This window comes from Corvus moneduloides, chromosome 1 (genome assembly GCF_009650955.1).
Source record: "Corvus moneduloides isolate bCorMon1 chromosome 1, bCorMon1.pri, whole genome shotgun sequence".
Lineage (NCBI taxonomy): Eukaryota > Metazoa > Chordata > Aves > Passeriformes > Corvidae > Corvus > Corvus moneduloides.
The window spans coordinates 123,930,460-123,958,449 of record NC_045476.1 but is presented as its reverse complement, the minus strand read 5'-3'; the positions used below and the strand labels follow the sequence as shown (position 1 = coordinate 123,958,449).

At 42.3% G+C, this 27,990-nt stretch overlaps 1 protein-coding gene across 1 annotated transcript; it reads left to right on the top strand.

Moving 5' to 3' along the window:
- Positions 1–10,189: 10,189 nt before the first annotated feature.
- On the top strand, positions 10,190–27,762 carry SDR16C5 (short chain dehydrogenase/reductase family 16C member 5). Its single transcript, XM_032125888.1, has 8 exons — positions 10,190–10,284; positions 13,215–13,558; positions 16,061–16,192; positions 17,187–17,286; positions 18,088–18,232; positions 18,801–18,926; positions 19,528–20,189; positions 27,178–27,762. Exons 2-7 carry the CDS (start codon positions 13,238–13,240, stop codon positions 19,619–19,621), a joined length of 918 nt encoding a protein of 305 aa, XP_031981779.1. The 5' UTR covers positions 10,190–10,284; positions 13,215–13,237; the 3' UTR covers positions 19,622–20,189; positions 27,178–27,762.
- Positions 27,763–27,990: the final 228 nt, after the last annotated feature.

Genomic DNA, 27,990 nt, shown 5'->3' with positions numbered 1-27,990 from the left:
GTGTGTGTATGAGATACATCCAAATGTTAAAGGGGTGATACTTGGGAGACTGATAGGATTACACCATGTAGTAGATATGGGTTGGCTAAGGTCTTCCTCAGTGGAACTACATAGGATTCTCCCAAAGGAGGAGAGATTGTGATGTTTCTGATACCAAAAGAGTTCAGAAAAGCACACCACCACCAAAGGAAAGGCTGCGTGGAAGACAAGGCAAGCCAGTAATTGTGGACACTTGAGCTTTTAGCATCATAGACGAGCAAAAAGGAGATTCCAGACCTGGTGATATGGTGAAGCAGGTGGCTGAAATACGGCCTGTAACACTGAAACCTGGCGCAGCTAAAACACGAGCACAGGGTGGAAACCCGCTCGCATGCAAGCGTCCAGGTGTGCTTCCCACCCATGGAAACGTGACCACAGGGGCACACCTAAGCTCGAGGCCCAGAGAAGACGTTTCGGGACCCACGTTTTTGTATCAGGTGCCTATTGCTCTATCAGCCCTCGTTGCTCAAGTGCCACCATTGCGGAAACGGGGCCCATCGCCCTGAGGGCCGCAGCAGAGCCGTGCGCAGCGCCCGCCCGTACGATCCGGCAGGTGCCATTTTGTGGCACCAAAGGCCCGAAGCGCTCCCGCAGCCCCCGCGGGGCTCCCCCGGCGCCGCCCCCCGCCCCAGGGGCCTGCGAGCGGCGGCACGGCGGGGACCCACACTCCGCCCCGGCCCCCACCGCCGCCGGGCCCCGCGGGCCGCCCCCGCCTGCACTACATTTCCCGGCAGCGCGGGGCGGGGACCGGCTGGGCCGGGCCGGTGCCTCGCCTCCTGGCTTTCCGGAGCGTCAGGAAGGGAAGGTTTGTTAGGGTTTTTTTATTGTAGGTGCGAGCCGAAAAGGGAAAGCCCCGCAGCCTAAAAAAAGCATCGCCGTTTCCTCCGTTGTCAGTGGGACCGGTAACAGCAGCGGCAGTCAGCGGTGGTGGCGGAGTGCCCAGCCGGTTCCCAGGTGGCTCTGCGGGGGAAGCGGTTCCTTCCTCTGGAGGGCTGTGTCACTTCAGAGGTCGGGTTTAAAAATCATTTATTTAATTTATGGTTTCATAATCGCTTCGCAGGCATCCTGGACACTAACAGCTGTTGGAGGATCGTGGTGCCTACGGGCTGGGACTGTTTGTGGGTGTTTGTTCCAAATGCAAAGTCAGGCTGTGTGAGGCTGTGACTGTACACCACTGTACACCTTTCTAGGAAACACCAGGAATGTGACGTTGGCATCTGGGCCGTCTCTTTGGCCATACCTTCCTGACCAATGTTTTGTTTCCCAATGCTACGCCAGACATAAACAGGCAGTCTATGAAGCTATGTAAACACACAAAACTGTACCCACCAGTATTTGGGAGTGCAAACAAACAAATAGAGACAACACGAAAATAAGAACAGAGGCTTCAAAGCTCAGGTTTGCTCTCGGTTGCTTCTAACTGAAAACTGGTGCACGAGCTGGCCTGTGCATTTTCTTTGCTCAGAAGGTTAGTAGATCATTGTTTTTCTTTGAGAACTATGGGTGACCTGTCAATTAAAAAAAAAAAAAATCTCTGTTAAACATGATGAAAAGCTTTTTCCCACCTTCCTTACTGACCTTCCCTTCCTAATACATTTTTCAATCTTGGCTTTCAGATGTCTAAAAATTTTCCAATGGAACTACATGTCCCCATATGGCAAATTTAAGCCCAGTGAAAAGATGTTTACTTCTTAAATTACTGTTGTCAGATGTTGGGCGTGATGCACAGATAAAACAATCCATGGATCACAGTTTAACATGCAACCAATATGCAGATGTACATTTTTTTCCAATTCAGTGGTACCTTCAGTAATTAATAGTTCCCCTAACTGCACACTATAAATACTATGTGCCTATTCTCTAGTGCCTACAAAGGCAGGTGAGATAAAACCCCAGGACTTTAATTATAGGTGTGTGACATACTAACACGGACAAACCAAAAACGTGCACCTTACATACAAAAGGTCTTTTTCCTAAGGGAAAATTCACAGAGATTATCCAGAGATCAAAAGGCAGAAAAGCAACATTTCCATAATTACTCAGAAGCTGCTGTAATACACGAGCACATCAATTATATTTTCTCCATTTATCCATCAGGAACATTGAACACAAAACTGTTTTCTGTGGCTTAGGACATCCCTGACTGAATGTGTCCATATGCACTGGGGAAAAAGCACTTGTTTGCTTTCCCTCTTCTTACAGTGTTTGCCTAAGTCCATGCTGCTGGCTACATGAGGAGTAAAATACAAGGTTAAATAGATGTTTTGACTAACACAGTATGGCTGTTCTTCTGCAATGAACAATGTCGCTGCCAGTGCTGTATAGGTGTCAGTCGTGTCAGATCAGCTGTGTACTTTAGCCTTCTGAAATTAAACACTTCTTTCTTTAAACTGCTGCTCTGAGCAATAAGTCCATTCTCCACAATCACTTTGCAAAGTGTCCAATACTTATTACATACATGCATAAAAGACTGTTGAAATGGGACTTCTAGTAGGCAATCACTTAAAACACTGGGTTTTAATACATTTTTCTTGTGTATGCATTTGTTTTATTAACAACTTGCATAAAATAATTACAATTTTCACCATGAAAATCAGTCTGATTTCCAGGACTAAGGGTGCAGAGGGAAAGGACAATTTCTTTTCTTTCATTTACACCTTGAGAATGACAGTCACTTGTTATCACCCACTTGTTTATTGTGAGAAACTGAATAATCATTCACTTCATCCACAACATTGAAGATGTTACATTCCTCTCTCACACCTCTCCCCTCTCAATTCTTCCAAGCTGTTGAAATGCCTCTTAGGCAAAAGCTATTGCACAGTGTGACAGCTTGTCACTCTTCTGCATACCTCCAAGTTGTTCTAGATCTTTTCTGAGATGGGAGTAGAAAGCAGGGGAATTAGTTCTCACTCAGCATGGAAGATGTGAATGCATGATGGATTCATTGTGGTGTGATTATTGCTTTATATTTGCTTATCCTTTCTTCCCTGAAAAACTAATATGTCACTTTGCATGTTATTCTAATATACTTCCCAATGCTTTCCAAACTCTTTCCCTACTTCAAAGACCATTGATGTGGGTTTAAAAAGCAACCAGTTGTCAGCCTGACTGATTTTGAAACAAAATCCATTCTAAAACTAGGTAGTCTTGTGGTCTTGTTTTCTCCAAGTGTAATTTTCAGGGAGCAGGAAGGGGTTGAGGAAGATAAGGTTGGTGGAACTCTCCTTCAACCACAGGAAGTTAAATGGGCAACAGTGAAGTATTTTATAAATGGCTTTCTTTGGCTTTCAGCTATGGAATTAACATGTTATAGATTTCAAGTCTAGTGCAGAAAAATATTTCAAAAATTAGGTGAGCAATAGTGAGAAATACAGACCTTTCAGAAAATATAAGGGACTTACTTTATATTCAGATAGATGACAAGAAACACAGTGAGTACTAAGATAATATCCTGCATTCAAATGGAACAAAAATGGGGGAAAAGTTCTGTCTCTGTAATACTGAGATGATTTCGTAGGATTTCTGTGGGTGAGGTTCCACACTTAGCAAGTGATGTCTTTGGGAAAAAAAAATCACAAAATCAAAACCTCCAAAATCTATTCAAAGTCAACTGTGGAGAAAAAATTTTAATTTAGTTTCTCGGTTTCTAGTATAAAATACAGTGAAAGATAAAGGACTACAAAAGCAGTGATAGATTTTTTCCTTAGGGTTAGCTGAGAGTGAAGATCTCCTGGACAGGTTCCTTTCTTCACAAACTTCCTCGAGACTTTTTCATCATACCACTTTGTGCTGCTGTGGTATCACATGCATCGGCCCTTTGCCACCAACCAACATGATGCTCCATTTTGTCTATCAATAGCCAGCTAGAGGCATTACAATCAGAGCTGAAATGGGACAACAGTGAATTTTAAAATAAGAACCTTATATATAATACTGAAAGATACAACAGTTTATTGTAGGGAAAATGTATTAACAAATGCATTGGATGCATTTCAAACAAATGTAGGGAAACAGATGTAATAAAATCATCAAAGTGTAAATATAATAATAAATATACAACAAAATGTAGTACAACTTTTCTAAGGGTTGAGAAGTGTGAGTAAAAGAGCTGGACAGGATTTTTGCACCTGCTTTTAGATTTGAAATGTGTTTTTCCTTATACTCTAACTTTCTAACCTACAGAGTACTGCATAGGTCAATAGACTCATTAGTACTCAAGACCTCAAAGTCCTGAACACAAATCATCTCCCTAGTTTAGATCAGAATCTTACATGATGAAAACAGCAGTTTGCACTGCATGTTGTGTTATGTGTACCATGCAGCACAAGTGTGTAGCACTGAGGCACAGCCAGAACCACTGTGTGGAAATCAGGCCTGTACACTCTTAGCTTCTTTTGGGGAGTTGTTCAACTTAAATGTTACGTGGACTATTAAGTGGACCATAGAAATCCAGATTTGCAGATGAGGGAGAGTGATGTTCAAGTTTGTATCAAACCTGGCAAAGCAGAGGTGATTTAATCTCTGGTCCCTCAGAAATCAGCTGGATCACTCAGAAAGTACGTTTGAGTCTCTTTTGAAGTAACCGGAGGAACACAGCAAAGCCTTGTCCAGGCCAGTACACTCCTGTAAATCCTTCATGCTCAATGCTGATGAATTTTTATGTTCTCTGAGAAAATAGTTTCACCAAAATGTTTATGTGTGAATTTCCTCTGCAGCTGAAGACCCTAGTAACTTAGAAATTGTAGAGAAAAAAGCAAGTTAAAATCCAAAAGCAAAACAATGCTGTGATTTTGCATATAGCAGAGACTCAAGGGTTAATTTCATTGCAGCTGGCAGCTGAGTATGATATCATGGACATAAAAGTTTGCATAAAAATATCATCAATTTTTCCCTTCATAGCACTTTTCTCCAATTTGCAGGCCAGCAATACAGAGGAATGTATCAGCTTTTATTTTCCTCACAGACATTAGCAACCTTATCTCAACTTTTGAGAAATACACAGCAAGCCAAAATCAACCATCACAAGAAATGCAAGTATATTCTGGCATTCACAAAGTTTCACTGAGGGACAGAGGGTATTTTCTGTCTTATTGAGAAGCACTTACATGAGAATAGGCAAAAGTCCTGATACTTAATAATCACATCAGCTGATACCCTAGAAAGTATGGTGCAGAGCTGGAAACTCCCATCTCCTTTAGGCCTATAAAAAACAAAGTAACAGACAGAGGAGCAAAGGACGTTTCCTTTTTTTTTTTTCTAATGGTAGCTCAAGTATGGAATAAAGATGAACACTCAGACAATTAGTGGCCACACATTACAGAGTGCATTAGAATACACTAGAAATTCTGCACCTCACTCTCCTCAGGCTGTTTAACATCTAAAACAAAACAAAAAGCAACAGAATTTGAAAAGAAGGAAAAGCAGAGAAATTACTATTAGGTCTGGCACAGAATCATTATTGGTTTCCTTCTCCCTCTATCATTTCTCTTCACTTGTAGCCCCTCCCTGCATGTAATGCTTCCCTGGCTTTCCATCAGGGCACAGATCTGCAAGTCCAGATGAGATATTCATGACTGCCACACTTTGGAGTCTTCCCTCCAGCACATGGAGCTTTAAATTAGTTCTTTGGTTATACCCTGCTTTTTCCATTCCATGTTCTCCTCCAATCCCTGCTTACACCTACTAGAACACACTCTCCAACCCATTGCTTTCCTATAAATTCAATTAATTAATTAAAACCTTGCAACAGCTACATAGCAGCAGTCTCTTTGCAGCTGATTGTAGCAGCCAATTGATTATCTGTTTTCATTGTGCATCAAAGTTACAGCTTATGCATTGGCAAATAAAATCCTAGTGCAGGATCAGAAAACACACACTGCTAAACAAAGCTGATTTATAACAGCTCTTGGACACATACTCAATATTTGAGCATATGCTGTAACATTTCTGCATCACACTAGAATGCACCCTTTTTTTTTCATTCATCTCACTATTCTGAATTAAGTGGGTTAACTCTGGAGGCAGATAGAAGCTCAGCTAACACTGCCTGATTACTGGACTGATATAACAGGCATTCCTGTATGGGTAAGGAACATAATTTCACACACACCCATGTGTATAATACTACCTGTTGCCAAGGTTAGAGGCAAGAGCAGCCAACCACAATTTCTCATCGCATGGGAGCCCCAATTAAGTTAGTCTTGTTTTGTAAGCTTTCACTCCTCTTGCCACACAATCCTCTTCACTGTGTGAACATGACAAATTTCATCACAGAGCTGGCCCATATCAAAATATTTTCTTGCAGGTCTTTACTTATCCATTCAGATGAGGTTCACTCCACTGCCGAAAATGCTCGGGGAATGAAAAACAATCTATCAGGTCCTGACATCGTAAACACATCTTAACAGGCAGTGAACTATGGGACCTGAGCATCCAGTGGCTAAGTCATGATGATACTTAGTGCTGGTGTATTCCTCTTCCAATGAGAATTTGTCCCTCTCTTGATTTGGTTTGCAGATGTTAATCAGTGCACCGAGCTGCTGGTTATATTTGCTGTGTAGTTTGTAAATACTTTGAACAGATGTTAATGCAGCACAAAGCACCCCCTCACCCTCACTGAACAGGGCTTGGCACTTTTCCCAGATGAAGTGAATGGGGCACCAGTGGGTAATAGTTTGCCGCTTCTACAATTCCTGTATTTTCAAATCTGCTAATAGAGGGAACTAGAATTCAATAAACCTCTAGATGGCAAATATCACTCAAAGGAAATGCACATAGTAAATGAAAATTCAGAATGTCACTTAGTCTTCTGTGTTCAGGATGATGATCCTTCCTCTTGACTGGAATCTCCTTTGCCCCAGCTGTTTTTCTTCTGCAGGAATAAAAAAGAAGAGTCAATTTTGAAGAACTCTGGCTAAGTGGCGCTTGCCCAGTTTCCTTCAGAGTCAACACAGGATACATCTGAGTTCTATTAACAAGGCACTAGGGTTTCTGTGAAGATCTACTCCTCTCTTAGCAGTTGCAATGTGTGACTAAGGACAAGTTTGGGTAGGCTGCAATTGCAGTGACATACCTACAATTGTTAAAGCAGCTGACACTGCCAGTGAAAACTTACCATAGAATTATAGGATGGACTGATTTGGAAGGGACCCATCAGGATCACCAAGTCCTACTCTTGGCCCTGCTCAGGACACATCAAGAGTCACGCCATGGGCCTGAGAGCATTGTCCAAACACTTCTTGAACTTTGTCAGGCTTGGGGCTGTGACCACTCCCCTGGGGAGCCTGTTCTAGTGTTCAACCACCCTGTGGGTGAAAACCTTTTCCTGAGATCCAACCTAAAACTCTCCTGACTCAGATTCATGCTGTTTCCTTGAATCCTGATGAGAGCAAAGAGGTCAGTACCTGCCCCTCCACTTCCCCTTGTGAGGATGTTGAAGAGCACAGTGAGGTCATTTTAGGACTCTACAGTAAGCATTCAAAGAAAGTAGAAAAGATCAGGCTGTTTACAAGCATATTACACTATTCTTCTTCAACAGCTGGGGTATATGGGGGATAACTGATGCTTTAATATAAAAATATTTATTGCATTTTGAGTGTTCTGATAGAAAAAGAAATAATATGAGAGCCTTTAAGAGAATATGGCTGCAACAGCATGACAGGATATTCTTGTTTGGTTTTTTTAATCTAAAGTAAGGATGACTATCCTAATCAACATGCAATTGCATTTATCCAGCTTAGACCAACCTTTACTCTCTATTTGCTTTATTCATGCTTCTTATGACACATCTATAATCAAGATTAAATGGTGATGAAATCAGGTGAATGTAATAAAACATCTACCACAGATTCACATGAAGTATAAATAGCACTCTAGTGTGCTACTGGGTACACTGTTGCAGAAGAGGCGCCAGTATCTACCCAAGAACAGATGCCAAGTGTTTTCTTGAAGTTAAGGTACACCAAAATACAACATAGCCCTCAGTAAAAAAGGCTACAGACTAGCAGTACACTTACACAGCACAAGTACTACAGACAAGCAGAAGTGACAGCACTTACAACATTCTTCAAACATGTTCTTATGACTTGAATGACCTTGGGTTCCTTTGAAGACATCCAGCAGGATGTTACACGAAACAAACAAACACCAGTTCCAGTCCTACACTCCTGGAATTCTGACAGCACTCACGAATCAGTCCAAAAGTAATATGTGGCAAGAGGGAGGCATCCTCATCTGATACAAATTAGAGTAGTTCCACTTCTAGACTAGAATCAAGAGTAATGATTCCACTTGTGTCTTCTCTGACACAAGACTGTAAAAGATGCTAATCTGACAGTCTTAAAAATGGTTTCTCTACAAACTAATTTTGGTCTTTCATAATGTAGACTAGTAAAGTGAAGTTACGTGGTGAGTTTTGTTTCAACAAGTTTTATTCAGCAAGTTTCTTACATGCAGGTAATCTTCATACAAGGTGGGGAAAGGGGATGTGTCTCCCACCTTCTAGCCTCCAACTCCAATCATAAGGTCACTTTCAATGTTAAATGCTATTAATTTCCAAGTATTAGTGCAACACACATATTTAAACCTTTTTAAAATTAAATAAATGGCGTGGGTTTTTTACACTTTCTTAAGTGAGCCACTTTAAACAAAACAATCCACAAAAAGAAAGCAGCAGCCAGTGTCACTGTTTGGCTATCATTAGCCTCCTGAATGTACTACTTTAATACAATAATACTGGAAAGCTAGCATATTAACAATCATTATAATGATTTGCAAAGCAAATGCCTTCAGTCATACTTTTTCTGGTGGTACTAAGCATTCTCTCCTCATACAAACTGTCCAAAGTTGTGAATATTCAGCACCTTACAGTTTCAGAGTTCTGCTGCCTAAGGATGAGCATGTGGTTAAAAAAAACTCTAAAACAATGCTGCCCTAAGGGATTTATGTATATATAGCAGTGAATGCAGAGCATTTCACTGAATTAGCAAACCCAAGAGTCTAGTCTGACTACAGCCAGAACACATTTTTTAGGCTGAAGTGTCATTCATTCCCTCAAAAGGATGCCACCCTGAAAGGGTCATGCTCACCCCAGTGAAACCTCTTCCATGCAGCATTGCTTCACACAGGCCAGATTGATGCCTGAAGTGGCCACCTAAAAAACAGAGACTAGACAAGAATACGGGAATAAAAGTAGGTATTTATTTGAAGTGCCTTCAAAGGTACACCCTGGGGAGTCCAGAGGCTACTTCCAAAATGGACCCCAAGATGGATGGCAGGTCACGAGTTCTTCACGCTTTTATAAGTTTGGTTCATTTGCATATCAGGGTTAATTCTCCAATTAAAGCTTCAGTTAATTATGTGATTTCCCAAAGCTTGTCCCCCTTTGGAGGCTTTTGGTTTATACTTTTTGGGCCTAGGACGGTCTGGGTGTCCTTGAAGAACAGGCCTGGAGAGGCTTTGTTATGTCTGCCTAGCACAAGAAAGCAGAAATTAACAGGCTACAAGAAACTTCAGTTACACAGTAAGCAGTACAGGATTCGAAAAAATATAAAAGTTAAAACCCAAGGCATCAAGGTGACGTCTTTACATCAACCACGCCTTTAGGTACAGGTCTCAGCATGGAGTGATTATTACCCCATGCGTACAAATACTTTAAAACAAAAAAACCAAACCAAAACAAACACCGAACAGGGAAAATGCGGGGGAGTTGTCCCGAGGGCCTCCGCCCAACAAACTGCTCCGTCCTTTGAGCTTTTTACCCTACTCCGGCCTCAGCAAAGAGCCGCGGAGGCTAAGCGTCCTCACCACCACTCGGGGCCGCATCTCTCCTTCCCGGGGGCGGCCCCGCAGCTCCGTGCTGGCAGGTCTGTGCCGGGCCCGCTCCCCCCGCCCGGCTGAACCCCATCCCGGCGGCCGGCAGCCCCGGGCGGAGCGCCTGGCGTTCTGGCCCCGCGGAGCCCGTGCCGTGCCGTGCCGTGCCGTGCCGTGCCGTGCCGTGCCGTGCCGTGCCGAGCCGAGCCGAGCCGAGCCGTGCCGTGCCGAGCCGAGCCGAGCCGAGCCGAGCCGAGCCGAGCCGAGCCGTGCCGAGCCGAGCCGCCCCTGGGCATCCGGTCAGCCCCGCGCGGGGGCGGGTTGACCGATAAAAGCAGGGCTGTTCCGCTCCGCCCCGCTGTGCTTCTTGTTTTCTTCGCACCGCTCTCGCTTGCTCGTCCCAGAGCTGCTGCGCCGCGCCGGGAGGCGGAGGTATCCCCGGTGCTGGGGCGCTGTGGGACGGGACAGGGTATGCGGGCGCTCGGCGGGTGGATCGAGGGCCGTGGGCAGCCGGGCGCTGCGGCGCAGCGGCGCGGGTCGGGGAGGCGGCCTGAGGCGAGTGGTGAGGCGGTCACTGCAGCGGAACGCTGCTCTTGGGGGTTCTGATGATGCTGGCTGGGTTGGTAGGTGCGCTGTGCCAAGTGAGAATAAGGTTATCCAGCATCCTCCGGGGACTGAGGAAAATAGTGCTACGCCTCAGCCCTTGAACAGCCTTGGCTACAGGACTGCTGTGTTTTTGTGGGATCACAACTCTCCCGATATAGTGAGAAAAAGTAATCCTTGCCACACCCTGCTCGGGTGATTGCATGATCAGCCTTTAGTTCTTCGACTAGCAGAGGTGGTGTGGCGCTCAGCTGCCAGCCTCCGTCCTGCCCTTGTGATTCGTGAGCAGTGATATTCTTTAGGAGCCTGTCAGGCCTGCAAGAGCCTGTCGGCGGTGAGTGTTGGCACCGGTACCAACAAGCCTTTGCTGGCAAAGTTATCTGCACTTGAAATTTGTCTGATAAGAGAATGTAGAACGTCTATACTTCTCTTCTGTATAAAAGCCCTCCACACTTATGTCTGTGTGGATGTAGGCATACTAAAAAACAATACAAGGCATCAGAAGTGATCTGAGATCTTAGACGTACCAAAGATCCCCTCAGTTAATTCACTTGTAAATACATCCCTGCTCACTTTAGTTGAGAAGCCAAAATCAGCCAAGTGAGTGGCAAATTTGATTGTATGGATATGCTTGACTACAGTAGCTGGTGTAATTAGCAATGCTAATGCATTGGGTGAGAACGGAGGCCCAGTCAGATTTGGGTTAGGGGGGAGATGTGTCCGTGGAAATTAAGCATCTTATTGAAGGATGCAGAGTTGGTCTTAAAACAGGAAGTCTCCTGTGGTCTGTATGCATAAACAACTCTACTTCATGACGTGAAAGTCCTACTTTTCTGCAAGATCTAATGTGCCTGTGACCTATACAAACCTAATATATGAATGTTTTACTTAAAGAATTACTGGCACAAATTTTTAACTGGGTTTAGGTCAAGTTGTGTGTTGCCTCTGAAGGCAATTGCCTCACTTGGTTTTCCATAGGGATTAACTTTAACATCCTTATCTATGCCAGAGATACCAGTCCTCTTTCATGCAAATGGAGGATTTTATGTTAAGTGCATTAAATTAGTGCAATCAAGTTAAATTCAGTAACTGCATTTATTTTAAAGACTTTTTGCTTCTGTTTTAGACTCAACAAAGATTGTACATGAAATTTAATAACATTTTTCCTTTATAACTCTATTTTTGCTTAAAACTGTAATAGCTCTATAGATATGAGAGCCTATTGCAGGAAGTGCCAATATTGACTCTGGAAAAATGTTCCAATGCTATTTTGATATTTGTTTCATTACTTATTGATGTTACTGCCTCTGTGCACTTTTTGTCACATTTTAATGAGAATGAAGAATAGAAAGTACTCAATAGAAAGCATTCACCCCATGACTTTGCCAGAAGGAATTTGTTTTCCTACCCACTATGTCTTTGACAAATGTTTTTCTGTTATCAGAACAGTTTTAAGATGTCCCAATGTTTCTGCCAGAAAACTTTCTGAAATAACTAGCTCTGCTCTAGCAGGGGCCTATTTCATTTCAAGACCGGCCTAGTTTCCCATGTAGAAAACCTGAGACTCATGGTAACACATGTATGTTCACATGCTAAATTTCATGAACTTTGCTCAGAGTAGCAGAGACCTAAGTGACTTATCTCCTGGCACTTGTCAAACATGATTACCTATACACATAGATAGCAAAATTAGCTAAGAGATGTAATCAGACTGGGCACGTAGTGCTAAAGGTTGAAGTGTAAGTGCCAAAGTGCTCTACCTTTACCTGAGAAAGAAGACATTATTGCTTCGTAATATTGTTAGTCAAAGATTAAAACCTGTTTTGACCAAGGATTAATTTCTTGCACAACTTTTGTAATGGAAAATAAAATAACATTCCTCCAAGGACTTCAAGGCCTGCTTGGTGTCAGCATTACTGGGATGTGTACAGACTGTGAGGTTAAACACATACCTGAGATGGTATGATTCAAGCCTATGACATTAATGCAGGGAGGTGAAGAGAAGAAACTCAACAGCTTTGCAGTGTGTTCTTAAAGTGTGTTCAGCTGCAAAAGCAGGCTCTCCTCAATAAAATGGTAGGACAGGTAGCTGAAAAGTCAGTAGTGACAGTTATTTACCTAGTGTGCTTTGGAGATTTATAAGCATATTGTCTTCTGAAGCTCCTTATGCTAATGTTTTCTCAGCACAATTGGGACTGTGACTTGTTCTGCGTATGATTTCATGGTGACAAGGAGTGCCTACAAAGCAAAAAAAATTGTAGTCCTAAAAGCAGAATTTTTCCTGACATATAGTACTAGTTTGTGAGCACTAAAGTTCTTTGATCAAGCCATAAGTTTTGATTTGTAGTTGTCATGCATTTCTGTTTAAGATGCTCAATGGGCACATTTTTAGTATGAGTATGTATTTATTTATTTTAGATTTGTGTCCACATTCTGTCAGAGCAGAGAATGAAACTCATCACATGAGGGATGGGGAATTTCTAAAGCAGGTGAGGGCAGGTGTTTCCTACTGCTGCTGAATGGTAAATGAATTGTGTACTGCATCCTGGAGGAAAGTAGAAGCAACCTGAAGATGAGACAGAAACAGGACAAATCTATTAGATATGCAGGTGTAAGCCTATTTTTTTTTTTTTAAACAACACTCAAAAGCAAGGTAGAGAAAATAATTAGAATGAATCTGAAAATGTTTTTGCAACGTTGATGTTTGCATTTTCTCTATGGTTTACCCTATCCGGCAAATGTTTTGGGTTTTTTATCAGGTAGCTGAAGAAATAGCCTGAAGATGAACTTCTTCCTGGAAACATTAAAAGTCATTGTACTTCTTGTTTATTACTTACTGGAGTCACTGGTGTTCTTGGTTGTGCCTAAACGGAAGAAGAATGTTAGTGGTGAAATAGTATTAATAACAGGAGCAGGAAGTGGCATTGGAAGACTCTTAGCAGTAAAGTTTGCCAGCCTTGGAGCCACGCTGGTCCTCTGGGATATTAATCAAGAGGGGCTCAACTACACAGTTAGACTGGCCAAAGAAAATGGAGCAGGAAGAGTACACTCTTACATCTGTGATTGTAGCAAAAGACAGGATGTCTACAGAGTAGCTGACCAGGTAAAGTATCTTATTTGTGGCTTTCACACTATTCTAAGATGAGCGCATGTGTGGGTGTAAGATGCATGATTGAGTTTTCTAGTGGATTCAAAGCAAGAGATTAAAGTTAATTCATTCTGAATGTATTGTGCTTCCTATCTATTTCAAGAATTCTGATTTTTAGAGTTGACTTGTGTATCTCTATTCCTTAAAAAATAAAAAGAGCTGGCTTTCTTTTCCAGTAGCTCATTTTAACTGGGTAGCTTCTCATTCATTTATTCAATTAAGCAGGCACTTAATCATGAAGTGCGGAAAATTGATTCATTGAAGCCAAAGCAGTATTTCAAGTTCTGGCAGCCTTGTACCAAAAGTAAGCCCTAAAGACCATACATTGTAAAAAGGATTATCTGCTTAGGCAATTTTCAAATAATTCCATTACTGTGAAGAGATTTTTGCAGACTTACTTTATCTGAATTAATAAATGTATCTTGAGGTCTTAAATATTTTTCTTTCATTTCTGAAGAGCTTTGTAAACATAGCATGTGGTTAGATAATTTGGGCAGACTAGCAGCATTGCCGAAAGCTGAAATCGTTAAACAGTTTCCAGTGTAACAACCTGTTATCATTCACTTAAAATTTGCTATACTTAACTGTTGAACTAAAGGGTTTCCACAGTGAGTGTTTGCCTGGGCATGATTTTTTTTTTTTAAAGTTCAGCTGTCTTCAGGAACATCTGCTGGCTGAAATAATGTTCTGGTGCTCTTTAAGAAGCCTTCTGCCTTTTTCTACCTGTGCAAAAATGACTATCACAAGCTTTCTGATATGTGAAGCTTGTGCATGAATTGCAGCTTGTTAGAGGCTATTGGTTTTGTATTCCAGTAATGCTGATCAGCCTTGGCCCCCCTTGCGGCTCTGTTACACCAGCTGAACTGGGCATCTGCTGTCCTTGCAGAGAAGTTTCACTTCTCTCCACAGGCTTGTAGCTGTGCTTCCTGCTGAACTGGGGAGGAGTATTGTAGTGTGAAGGACACTGGAATGAAGAAGATGAAAATTAACTTTTAGTTTTGAGGACTAGCACTCTGGGCCCATGGAGAAAAGCAGTGGCTGAGCCATCTGGCCAAATTTGAAAAAGAGAACAGGGCATAGATCTGTGTGACATGGATTCAGGATGATGCAAGCAGAACTAGGCAGGAACAAAGAAGTTGTAGTAGGGTCCAGTGCATGGTTTCTCACTTACAACCTTCTGTCAGCAGTTCAGCAACTGTCAGATTCACTAAAAATCCTCATGCTGATCCATACAGAAGAAAATACCCTACTACCATTACTTCAGAAATGTCATGTCCTGCTGAGGATGTAGAATCATCCAATCTTATCAGTTACAAAAAGACTTTAATATTAGTATGACTGCTTGGTGCCACTGTTTACTTAATGCATCGTAGCAGACTTTGGTTCCTAGTGTTCAGCATCAGCCTTTACAAGATAAGACAGCATGGCTCCAGGTCCTGTTTTTTCCCCTTCCGGTGATTCAGCTTTATGCAGACTTGGGAGTTTTGCAAGACTATGGTGAACTAAATTTATGCTGGCAGGGCAGAATGTGTTTGAAAACTTTGCTCCCTGTAAAACAGTCTTAAAGCCAAAATGACATCACTTTGGTAGGATGAAAACCCAAAGGCTCTGCATTATTAGATTCTTTTTTCTTTCTGTACCAACAGAATGAAGAACAACCTTTTGGCTATCAAGAGCTATAGCTTAAAATGTATTTCTAATGTCCCTGTTCCAAAAGTACCCAACTCCTAAAGCTTAGTTAACAAAAATGGACATGAAAAATGAAGTTAAAGAAAGATGAGGAAGTTAAGCTAGAATAAAGTACAGGTGATAAATTACCCTTTAATTCTTTACTGTTATACCCACTTCAGTTTTCCCAGACAGCTCAGATCAGTGAACTGTACTTCAAATTCTATATTAGATATTTTCATTCTCCTTTGGAGAGCTGTCACAATATCTTGCTATCAGCTGGTCCATAGTCATTCTCTCAAATGAGTTTGTTCATGAATGTTCTCAGTCTGGAGCTAAAAGGAGAACTATACTTCCTCTTACTGAATTAAGTATATAGGCATTATTTTTTAGCCAACTTAATTTCTGGGGTAGAGTGTACCAGATTCTAGTCCAGAATTGCTCTTTAGTTTTAAGATGGGTTTACTGTAGCAGAATACTTGTTGCATTAGTTAATCTTTCTGCATTAGAGACTTATCTGGAACAGTTGTCCCCAGAAACAGAGGTGCTGACAGCAGAAGCTTGTGTGGAGCTGTTGGGCTCCACATATCTGAAGAAAATCCATTTGAGAGCTCACCTTTAAAAAGGCATCAGGTGAGACTGCAAGAACCTGAGGTGTTTGGATCCATAAAAAGCACAAGTTCAACTTACTTAAATGTGTAGTATTTCTGTTTGCTAAGTTTTCATATATAATACTTGGAAAGAATGTTTTGTATTTATTGCACACTATCTTGATATTGTTTGGTTTAGGTTAAAAAAGAAGTTGGAGATGTTAGCATCCTGATCAACAACGCTGGTATTGTAATTGGGAAGAGATTTCTTGATTCTCCAGATTCACTTGTAGAAAAAACTATGGAAGTGAACACAATGGCACACTTCTGGGTAATACCTGTATTTTGCATATACATACTAAGACATCCTTTTAACATGTTTTCAGTGTTAATTTTGCCTTTTGGAGTTCAGGAAAGGATGTAAGGATATAGAGCTCTTTGGAGGTTCAGTCAAAAATGATACAAGAAATTACTTACTTTGCTCTGGAGTCTGTAAAATTTTTTAAAAAGTGTGGTAGAATGGATCCTTTGGGAAGCTCTAGTGTAGGCAGGTGGATGCACTTCACATTTAGAAATGCTCTTAAGGACTGAAGTCTACCATCTGCTAAATTCTGAGGCTAGTCATTTGTTATGATCTCATTATTAATTGACATGAAGCAGGCCCACCCTAGTAATTGCTGCCCCTAGTAACAGAGAAGTGTTCAATTCTACTTCAGTTCTTCTGTTCTGTTAGTGTTCTAGTTGTTCTGTGGTTGTGATAATTTCAGTAAAAATACCACATGTTCTGATAATGCTCGTAATAATAAGTGGAGCTTTTGTCCAGAGTGAGTAACCTGGTGTGCTTTTTCTTCCTTCCAGCAAAGGCAGGTCACCTATATGGTGTTTCTGTCATAAAGAATTGTAAAGAAATATTCAATCATGTTTCAGTTTATTTAGAAATAAATTTAATCACAAAGATTTAATGAATTTAATAGAAGGAAAATGTGAAATTAAAATCTTTGTTGTTTTACAAAATTTGCAGTGAACACTTAATTCTCATTTGAAAGAAACTTCATGACTAGCTGCAGTTCTGTATTTAGCTCTCATCAAGTTACCCTCTGTGTTTGGTAATACTGCTGGGGTTGGGAAATTTAAATACTTGAAGGTTAGAATTCAAACAACAAGCTCCACATACACACACACACACATCCTTTCCATAATGGAAGGGGGAAAGCTTATTTAAATTGTAGGGAGAATTTCTCTAGAACCAACAAACACCTTCAAAATATTTTGGCATGTATCTTACTTGGTAAAATTTTACATTGCAACACTGATTTACTTTGCAGACTTACAAAGCCTTCCTCCCAGCAATGATTGCTGCTAACCATGGACACTTGGTTAGCATAGCAAGCTCTGCAGGACTGTGTGGAGTCAGTCAGCTTTCAGGTAGTGTATTAAAGTTAATATTAATTAAGATAATTAGTTTGATTTTAAATTCTGCAATCAATATCCATGGGGGGAAAAAAACCAAACTGATTTTGAGTTTCTGGATCTTTCCATATAGGTAAAGCAAATAGCCAGACTTTTAAAACAGCTGACCTTAAATAGAGCATTTCTTTACAAAGAGTTTTCCAGAAGCTCAGCAGTGCTGTGAAACAGGTTTTTCTGCCAAGGCAGTTAGAGGATCTAGAAGCCATATGGAACTTTGGAAGCTGAGAACCTCAATGTTGTTAAAGTTTACTTGCAGGTTTCTGATAGGGAAGAGGCCACTTTAGATTTAGAGGAAGCTCAGAAGGCATTGCTGGAACATGTATACAAAGGGGGAGGAATATGAAATAAGGTGACATAGCAGTAACAGAAATCTAGCTCCAAGGGAGCGATAATAACGACAAACTGAGTTTCAAGTTGAAACCACGCTAGAGAGTCTTTAAAATGTGAGTTTGATGCATAAGAAGTGAGTGCATGGGTTTAAAGATAAGGTCTGGTATGAAAAAATAATTTCATTTATGTTGTTCTGTAGAGAGTGGAAAAGTGTTAGCAGGGATGTCGTGAGAAACCCTCTGTCTGCCAGTCTAGAACAATAGTTGATTTAGGAGAGGAAAGAAAAGGAATGAATCACATCAAAAGCAAAGTTTAACCTAATCCTGAAAACCATTCCTATTCTGATGTGAAGTGGTTTAGTATTGGACAGTAAAGTTTAATTTTTAAATTTAAATATTTAACTGCAATTAATGTTCTGTTTTACAGATTACTGTGCAAGTAAATTTGCAGCAGTTGGTTTTGCAGAGTCAATTGATATGGAGATGAGAACTCTGAGAAAGACTGGTGTTAAAACCACAATTGTGTGTCCTTATGTCATAAACACAGGAATGTTTGATGGTGTTAAAGCCAAGTGAGTAAATTCTTGTGAGGTTTTTATGAAAGTTGCATTTTTAGCATGTTATAAACCCCTATTTCCTTAATGAAAATCATGAGCCAGGCTTTTTTCTGCCTGTACTATTTTTAGGGCTGCAGATGGGTGTTAACATTGCTATCCAGTGACTGGGCAACTCAAAAGGCCTAGGTACTTTACTATTCATTTAAGCTGAAATGTGAAACGTAATTGGTGTCCTTTCCTCTGGAGAAGCCAAATGCTCTATTTGTCCTCTCTGGTTTCTAAACCTCCATTCACCTCCTGGAACTGGTGGCATAGCTTTGCTCAGTATGCATGTATAATGACAAAGTTTAGGAGTCAAATAAAAGCCTGGTGTGTCTTAAGATGAGCACTCTGGTTTTGTCTTATGAGAGGTCATACAGGGAGAAAATAACAATGTCCACTCACTCTAACATAATGAAGATTCTGTTGTTCATAGGACTTGTATTTTTTTTTGTTGTTGTTGAATAACTATAAAATTGAGACTTTCTTGAATGAAATACGAATCCAAAGCAATTTGTATAGCAGTAAATATTTTCTTTTTCAGGTGGCCACGTGTACTTCCCCTTCTGGATGCAGACTATGTGGCTGAGAAGATAATCACTGCTGTTCGGCAGAACCAAGAAATGTTGTTGATCCCACGCATCCTTTATGTTTTATGCTTTTTGAAAAGGTAAGTTATGCTTCTATTCTTCTTTTCCCCTCTCTCTTTGCTGTCCAGGGATGCTTCAGCTATGTGTTTGACTAAAAGTACAAACGAGGCTTCTACTTACTGGTGCGAATTTTCATTAAGTTCTGTACATTTTTTGAAGGGTTTTTTAAAATTTTTTGTTTCTGTGGGTTCAGTCTACCCTTGAGCAACAGAACAATGACAGAAAAGTCCAACTGTGCCTTGCTGACTCCACTGGGGTGCAGTTGTACTGTGGGCTGTAGAGAGTGGGCCTGCTTCTCCATAACTGCATTTCAGAGAATTACTGGTTGGAAAAGACCTCTACGATCACTGAGTCCAACTGTAAACCCATCTGGTGTCTTGCTCCAGCATTAGGGCATTTTGACTGTTGCAAGCCAGGTTGGAATACTGATCTAGCTAATAACTCAGGCTGCCAAATGAGTGTAAAGGATATTTTGAGAGGACCAGTGGGTCTATATTCTAAAGAGTATACTGCCTTTGCCAGTTTTAGCCAGGTAAAACTAATTTTGTGATAAAACTGCACAACTCTTCTGATGTCTGTTTGTTCCTTTTTATCTTCTTCCTCAATGTCCCTACCTTACAGTTTCTTATCAGTGAAAGCAACTGTTCTCCTTTTGGACTACTTTGGAAGCCTTGAAATCATGAATCCCTTCAAAGGTCGACCAAAGAAGGAGTGAAAAAGCACAAAATTCAGAGACCAGCAGCTCTAAAGTGAATGTTAAAGGTGGTGGTGGGAAAAGTTTGCTTCCCTAGCAGCTGTGAACTTTGGGTGTCTCATTTCTCAATAGTAACAAGATTTTTAAAATTTGCTTTTCAACTGGCTCTTAATCAACAGCTTGCATCTGAACTATTTTTTTTAATCCAGTGACTTGTTTTCTTTTCACTTCATTATGAAAATAAATTAGTTGAATTTAGTTGCTTTGCTTATGACTGTTTATAATGCCTTGAATGTGATCCTGCATCACAAACTAGTAATTGGCAACTTCGGGGGGAAGAAAGGACCAAGAAACCACATGTATTTAGCAGGTAGCCAGAAAAGCCTCTAGTCGACCTGACTTCTTGCTGCCATTCAGTGAACCATGAGGATGGGCTGTACTGCTGGTGCCATTACCATTCCCTGGTAAGCTGAGGAGTTCAAGAATTTCCTCAAACGACAGATTCTAACTCTTACAAATGAAAGTTTTGTGAGATAAAAATATGTGCTGTGTTGGTGAAAAAAAAAGTTACATTTTCTAATTTTTGGAGGTGTGTTGCTGCCTGTTCTGAGCTTCCCCTCCCCCCTCCCAAAGACATGTGCTCATAGCTCCTTTGTTCCAAGCGCGGGCAAAGCCAAATGTAACTCAGACTCTTCAGCAGTGTCTGATTGGCCGGTCACCCCAGGTCCGCCCCCAGTCCTCCCCTTTCCCCTTCTCCTAATAAAAGATGGTCGAGGGGAGGCAAAGGCTCTCTCTCAGCTCAGCTACTTTCCTGTAAACATCTCTGGTCGTCTGTCTCATTTGAAGGCTTCTAACTGCAGGGAATTGAGCGAGCAGGGAGCTATATTTCTCCCTCTTTGCTTCTGCTGATGGTATTTGCTCTGCAGCTGATTCAGGTACCGATTTTAGAGCTACTGAAGTGCTAGATTGCCCGTGCTACCTCTCAAGGCTGCTCGAGGCTTTCTAAGGCATTGAAATACAAGCGCTAGCCGGTATAAAGCTGAAAAGATACCTTCCGCATTTGGCGCCCAGCGTGCTATCTCTGAACTCCGGTTCTGAGAGACTTTCAGAGTGTCCCGGCAGCTGTGTGTCTGCTGGAGTTAGCTCTGCACGTCCTGCTGTGCCAGCTCTGTGTGGCGAGGTGTTACTTTTTGTGTAACATCGAGCCCAGAGCCTCAGCCTGTACCCTCCCCCACGCCACGTGGTGAGGGAACGGCTGGAAAGCAGAAGACCCTTCTCGCGTTTTTTTTTTTTCTCCGGACCTGCTTTCCTGTGATAAATCCAGAATTCTGGTGAGTATTTCCCTGCTGGTTTAGGGGCTCCTGTCTTAAGCTGGTGCCGGTGCAAACTTTCTCTTTTTTTTTTCCTCCTTTTTGGCGAGTTGGGGTTGAGGTTTGGTGGTGCATTTATAATGGGATCTGAAGTTTCTGCACACCATAGAGAAATATACCACCAAGTTCAAAGCTACCTTTCTTTAACTGGGCATAAATACCCTAAAAATCTAGTTCAATCTTTTGTACAATGGCTTTTTCAGTACTTTCCTAATCTGACCTCCGAAGACATAAGATCTGCTGAATTTTGGGATAAGGTGGGGAGAAAACTCTCCTCTCTGAGGCGTGCAGGAGATGAAACAGTTTCAAAATTCTTTCCTCTCCTGTTACTAAGTTATACTTTGCCGGATAAAAAGGCAGTACATGAAAAGCCTCTGCAAAAACCCCCTGTTAATTCCCATATACCCTCTTCCAACCCCTGTGTCCCGGACCCCTCTTCCCCTACGCTGGAAAACACAGCTAGAGCAGACTGCTTCTCAGCACAGGAGAGCTATCGTCCTCCTGGCTCACCCGTGTTTCCTCAGCACCCTACCTTGGATGGGAATCCGGAGCCCATCCCAGGACCTTCCCAACCCCTTTTCTCCACTCCCTTTTCCCCAGTTTCTAGCCCTCATGTTTCAAGCGCGCGTAAAAACCCCTTCTCCCCCGATCTCTTTGTTCCCAGGGACGGCCATTGCCATGTGCTCGCAGCCCGGGAAAAAAAACCCTCCCCCCAACCGCGTTTCTCCCAGTTTGTTTGTCTCCAGTAATGGCGGACGCAATGGTCCTTCCTCTCCAAACTACACCTCCCACAATCCCTTTCTCCCCATCCCACAAATCCCTTCTTGTCCCCATCCCCTCCCACTCCTGCGTCACAACCTGACCCCGCCCCCGACTCCGCCCCCACAGCGTCGTGTTTCACCCCTCCCTCTGTTCCCGCCCACGGCTCAAGTGCCGCCCCTGCCTCCCACAACCCCGCCCCCGACCCCTCCCCTCCTCCGACCGTGTCCCCGCCTCCACTCCCCGCCCCTGCCCCTCCACTCCCCGCCCCTGCTTCCCATTGTCCCGCCCCAGGTTCCCACAGTCCTGTGACTGCCCCTCTGAATCCGGGAACCCATGGCTACCAGGAAGTAACTCCAACTGCTTCTACTACACTCTCTTGTACTAGCAATGGAGCTAACCCTGACTGGAAACCCCTTTCTTATTCTGATATTAAGGATTTGTGCAAGGCAATTAAGGAGTTTGGAATGCATAGTAATTATTTTAAGAGCCTTTTAAGTGCTACTTTTGCAACTCACTTACTTGTACCTCATGATTTACTTACATTAATGCAAACTCTTCTCACACCTGGTGATTTTATGGTGTGGAAAAAGCAATGGAAAATAATTTTATCTGATTTATTAAAAATTTTGTGGCAAACTCCAGATAATTACCTGGATTTTGAAAACAATTATATCACATTAGATCTTTTATCTGGTGACAATAATATGGCAAATCCTCAAAAACAAGCAATGCTTATCCCTCGTCCAGTTCTTACTGAAATCACACGTGCTGCTGAAAAGGCCTTAACATTATTACCATCTCAAACTCCTAATTCTCATTATACCACCATCAAGCAATTGCCAAATGAAAATATTATTCACTTTTATAACCGTTTGTACGAAGCTGTCTCTTCCCAGGTCCCTAATCCTGACCTCCAACAAGCGCTCCTACTCGAACTTCTCCAAGTTAATACAAATGATGCTTGCAAACAAGTCATTCTCACTCTCCCGCTGTATCCTCCTCCTACTGTTGAATCCATCCTCGAAGTCTGTACGAAGAAGGTGCAGCTGAACACAGCTGCTCCCTTTTTGAAAAAAGTGGGGATGGTTGGGGAGGTTGTGGAGAATGTTACAGGTACAGGAGAAACTCAATCGCGCGGTAACTTTGTATGCTATCGTTGTCAGAAAAAGGGACATGTAGCTCGCAATTGCAGAGCAATTATAACTGCTGATAAAAACTCTCCAAAGACTGTTTCCCCAGGTCAACAGCAGGGAAACTAGCGACTCAACGCGTCCTAACAGCTCCGCGTTCAGACATAAATAGGGCTGCAGACAAAGCAACTTGGACTTCTGGACTCAGGTTTAAGGTAACCTGTGATAAAGCACACCATTTCAACAACAACAAACAGACTGTAATACCCATTTCATTCCAGAATGTGGACCACATGCCAGAATTTACATACCTTTTTGTTATTGGGGACACTCGGGAAACACCTGCTGGGATAGAGGTTACACCCACACTGATGAAAGTGGATCAGAACGGGTGTTCTAACCTAATGGTACAATGTATATATCCACCATATTTTATGCCTAAAGGTCAAGTCATTGCACAGGCCTTTCCACTGCCCTATAAATACCTGCCCACAGATGGTCATATCCCAGCCATCTGTTGGACTGAGGTTTTGGGAAACAACAAACCTGTAATAGAATGTAAGCTCCGTTACAAATCACATAAAATCAGTATAATGGGAATGTTAGACACAGGTGCTGATGTGTCTGTCATTCCATTTGATAAGTGGCCTACGCAATGGGAATTGCAATCTCAGGGCATCATACAAGGGATTGGAGGTACCCAAATTGCAAAGCAGTCCAAACACACCATCCAAATTGAAGGTCCTGAAGGACAAATAGCGACACTTCGTCCGTATGTCCTAGACACCAAATTCACCCTGTGGGGAAGGGATGCCATGTCTCAGTGGGGAACAAAAATTGATATCACGCCTAGACATCAAAATTTTCCCTTGCAGGCCACTGAAGCAGAGTGCCATCCACATAAATTAACTTGGAAAACAGATGAACCCGTGTGGGTTAACCAGTGGTCGTTAAAAAAAGAAAACTTAGAGGCACTCAAAACATTAGTGGCTGAACAATTGGCTAAAGGAAATATAGTTCCAACTAACAGCCCATGGAACACACCCGTGTTTGTAATACAAAAACCGGGAAAGAACAAATATAGGCTACTCCAAGATCTTAGAGAAGTTAATAAGGTTATTGAAGACATGGGACCCCTTCAACCAGGTATGCCATCACCTTCAATGCTCCCACAACATTGGCATTTAGCTGTTCTTGACATTAAAGATTGCTTCTTTCATATTCCGCTCCACCCTGCAGATGCCCCCCGATTTGCATTTTCTGTACCATCTCTTAATCGTGAAACTCCCATGGAACGTTATCATTGGCTTGTGCTTCCCCAAGGTATGAAAAATTCCCCAACTCTCTGCCAAGAGTATATTGCTAAAATTCTATCTCCCATCCGTGCCAAAGCAGAGAAGGCCATCATCCTGCATTACATGGATGATGTGCTGGTGTGTGCTCCCAATAATCAGTATCTCGAGCAGACACTTAACATGGTGGTTGAGGCCCTAGAGGCCAAGGGCTTTGAATTACAACCTGAAAAGATGCAGAGAACAAGCCCTTGGAAATACCTCGGACTCAAAATCACAGAAACCTCTATCACCCCAACACCTGTCACCATTAATAATAACCCAAAAACATTAGAGGAAGTGCAACAGATCTGTGGGACACTGAAGTATTTAAGGTCATGGTTAGGACTCACCACAGAGGATGTAGCTCCTATTGCAAACCTAGTAAAAGGGGAAGGCGGTCCAGCATCCCCTCGATCCCTGACAGAAGAGGCAAGGCAGTCTCTCAAAAAGATACAAGAGCTCATTTCCACCAGACAAGCGCACAGGTATCAGCCCTCCCTACCCTTTAAGCTTGTCATTCTAGGGAAGGTACCACGCTTTCATGGCCTCATATTTCAGTGGGACAAAGAGCAGAAGGAACCCCTCATCATAATTGAATGGGTATTCCTTCCACTCCAACCTCCTAAAACCATCACACAGCCACAAGAACTAATGGCAAAAATTATCATGAAGGGCAGAGCAAGGCTCCGCACCCTGGCAGGATGTGACTTTGCAAGCATCTATTTACCTGTAACAACTGACGCGTTAGATCACCTACTCCAAAATAATATAAATTTACAATTTGCATTAGATAGTTACTCAGGCCAAATCTCAAATCATTACCCAAAACATGACATGTTTAATCTGCCATTTTCTTTCATCCCTCGAGAGATTCAAAGTAGAAAACCCCTCGATGCGATTACCGTTTTTACTGATGCCTCAGGAAAAAGTAAAAAGTCCGCGGTCACATGGAAAAATCCAAAGACGCAAAAGTGGGAATCTGACATTGAGGTAATCCAGGGATCACCACAAGTAGCTGAACTAGCAGCTGTCGTTAGAGCATTTGAGAGGTTCAAAGAACCCTTTAATTTGGTCAGAGACTCAGCATATGTAGCTGGAGTAACTGTTAGAGCTGAGCATGCTCTCCTAAAAGAAATCTCAAACAAGAAAATTTATGATTTACTCTCAAAATTAATTTATCTGGTTTCCCACAGAGAGCATCCCTATTTTGTCATGCATGTGAGGTCACATACAAACCTGCCAGGATTTATTGCGGAGGGCAATCGTAGAGCTGATGCCCTGGCTATGCCAGCAGACATAGTTCTATCAGCCGACTTACCAAAGCTCCCCCAAGTTTTTGAACAAGCAAAATTGAGCCATGCCATGTACCATCAAAATATTCCTGCTCTTATCCGCATGTTCCATCTGTCGCGGACACAAGCAAAAGCAATAGTGGCAACATGTCCCAACTGCCAGAAGCTACAGCTTCCATCACTGGGCATGGGGGTCAATCCCAGAGGCATTAATAGTGGTGAAGTGTGGCAAATGGACGTCACACATTTCCCTGAATTTGGGAGATTAAAATACGTTCATGTTTCTATTGATACCTTCTCTGGTGCTATGTATGCCTCTGCACATGCAGGTGAAAAGGCTAAGGATGTTGAAAAACATCTTGTCCAAGCTTTTGCTGTGCTCGGTATACCTGAGGAGATAAAAACTGATAATGGACCTGCCTACACCTCCCAGGAGTTTAAAAACTTTCGTCAGCAGTGGGGATTTCGACATGTTACAGGTATTCCTCACTCCCCAACTGGACAAGGCATTGTTGAACGTGCCCATCAAACCCTCAAGCGAATGCTGCTACAACAATCAGGGACCACCAAACTTAACTCACCTGTCCTCAGACTCAGCAAAGCACTGTTTACCATAAACTTCCTGAATGGCACCTTTGAGGATCCAAACCCTCCCATCTATCGTCATTTCCAGAACACCAGGAGACAGAAACTGCAGGAAAATCCAGAAGTCCTGATCCGAGACCCAGAGACTCAAAAAATCCAAGGACCGTACAAACTTGTAACTTGGGGACGTGGGTATGCCAGTGTATCTACCCCTCAAGGACTGAGATGGATCCCAGGCAAGTGGGTAAAACCTTATGTCACTTCCTCAAAAGTTAAGGAGGTTAAAACTGCCTCCTGGAAGAGACGCCGTAAAAAGAATCCTGATTTTGCACCTTCATGTAAACCCCCTACTGCAGATCTTTATGTTAATCCCTTAAGTTAAGTTGCACTGTTTTGCACTCAGGTTTTTGCACTGTATTTTGTAAATCTTTGTCCTGATACTCCATACCATAGATGTCCTGACTAAACCCCTGAGTTTTGACTGGGGAACTAGTTTAAAGGCATCCTAGGTACTGTTGAGTTGTAGGGACGATAGATTACAATTATATTTTGCACTGTTGTTTTGTTACTGTTCTATGCACTTTTAAGTTACTAAGAGTTACAACCCAGCTTTAAAGAAAAAAAAATAGGGAATTGTTGCTGCCTGTTCTGAGCTTCCCCTCCCCCCTCCCAAAGACATGTGCTCATAGCTCCTTTGTTCCAAGCGCGGGCAAAGCCAAATGTAACTCAGACTCTTCAGCAGTGTCTGATTGGCCGCTCACCCCGGGTCCGCCCCCAGTCCTCCGCTTTGCCCTTCTCCTAATAAAAGATGGTCGAGGGGAGGCAAACGCTCTCTCTCAGCTCAGCTACTTTCCTGTAAACATCTCTGGTCGTCTGTCTCATTTGAAGGCTTCTAACTGCAGGGAATTGAGCGAGCAGGGAGCTATATTTCTCCCTCTTTGCTTCTGCTGATGGTATTTGCTCTGCAGCTGATTCAGGTACCGATTTTAGAGCTACTGAAGTGCTAGATTGCCCGTGCTACCTCTCAAGGCTGCTCGAGGCTTTCTAAGGCATTGAAATACAAGCGCTAGCCGGTATAAAGCTGAAAAGATACCTTCCGCAGAGGTGTGATCTCTCAACTCACAGATGACAATGGATGTTGGGGCAAGAACAGGGAAGGATGTGTGAATTATGCATTTGCTGCTAATCTACTTTGTGCCTAATTTATTTTAAAAGCTAATGCCACCACTGCAACTTTGTAACAGAAGTCTCTGTATCTTTTAACTACAGTATTTTAAGAATTATTTTAAATTGTCATCTCCTAAGAAGAGTAAACTTGTATTTATAAAGCATGAAACTGCCAAACCAGGGGGGCTATTGAATGTCAACTGAGACAACAAACTACTAAAAGCAAAGGTGTTCTGTTGTATAATAGGGGTTTCTCTTGGGATTATTTCAGAAAGGAATGATGCTGGTAGAACTGGAGTGAATGCTATCATTACAGCCATTGTTTGAGTAACAGCATAATGTTTTGATTCTCTGAGTTGGGTGACAGGTTGCCTTGTGTCTACAGAGACTTGTTTTACTTTCCTCTTAGGACTGTCCATTTATTTTGAGCATATGCTGAGGAGGCATTGCCCTTATTGATAATGGATGCTTGGAAAGCTACCTTGACATTTTGTAATCCAAAACAAGAAAAAGGAAGCTCCATGTGTATGTCACTTCTGTACATGCTAAGTCCACTTCATATCACAGTACTCTGTTAGCAATTGGTACAGCAATTGAAACAGTATGGAGAAAAGGGGGACTTTTTTAATGGGGAGTCTTTTTTTTCATCAAATAATGGCCTAGAAGCTACCATCATTTCTCTTGTCTGTTCAAATAGTGAGGTTTATTAGCAGAGAAAGATTCATATAGAACTACTTTACTACTGGTGAG

Bases quoted from the DNA above. Each gene is read 5' to 3' on its own strand.
- SDR16C5 (XM_032125888.1), top strand. From the start codon at position 13,238: ATGAACTTCTTCCTGGAAACATTAAAAGTCATTGTACTTCTTGTTTAT. The intron at 13,559-16,060 runs GTAAAGTATCTT...TGTTTGGTTTAG, and splicing joins TCTACAGAGTAGCTGACCAG to GTTAAAAAAGAAGTTGGAGA. The intron at 18,927-19,527 runs GTAAGTTATGCT...CCTACCTTACAG, and splicing joins GTTTTATGCTTTTTGAAAAG to TTTCTTATCAGTGAAAGCAA.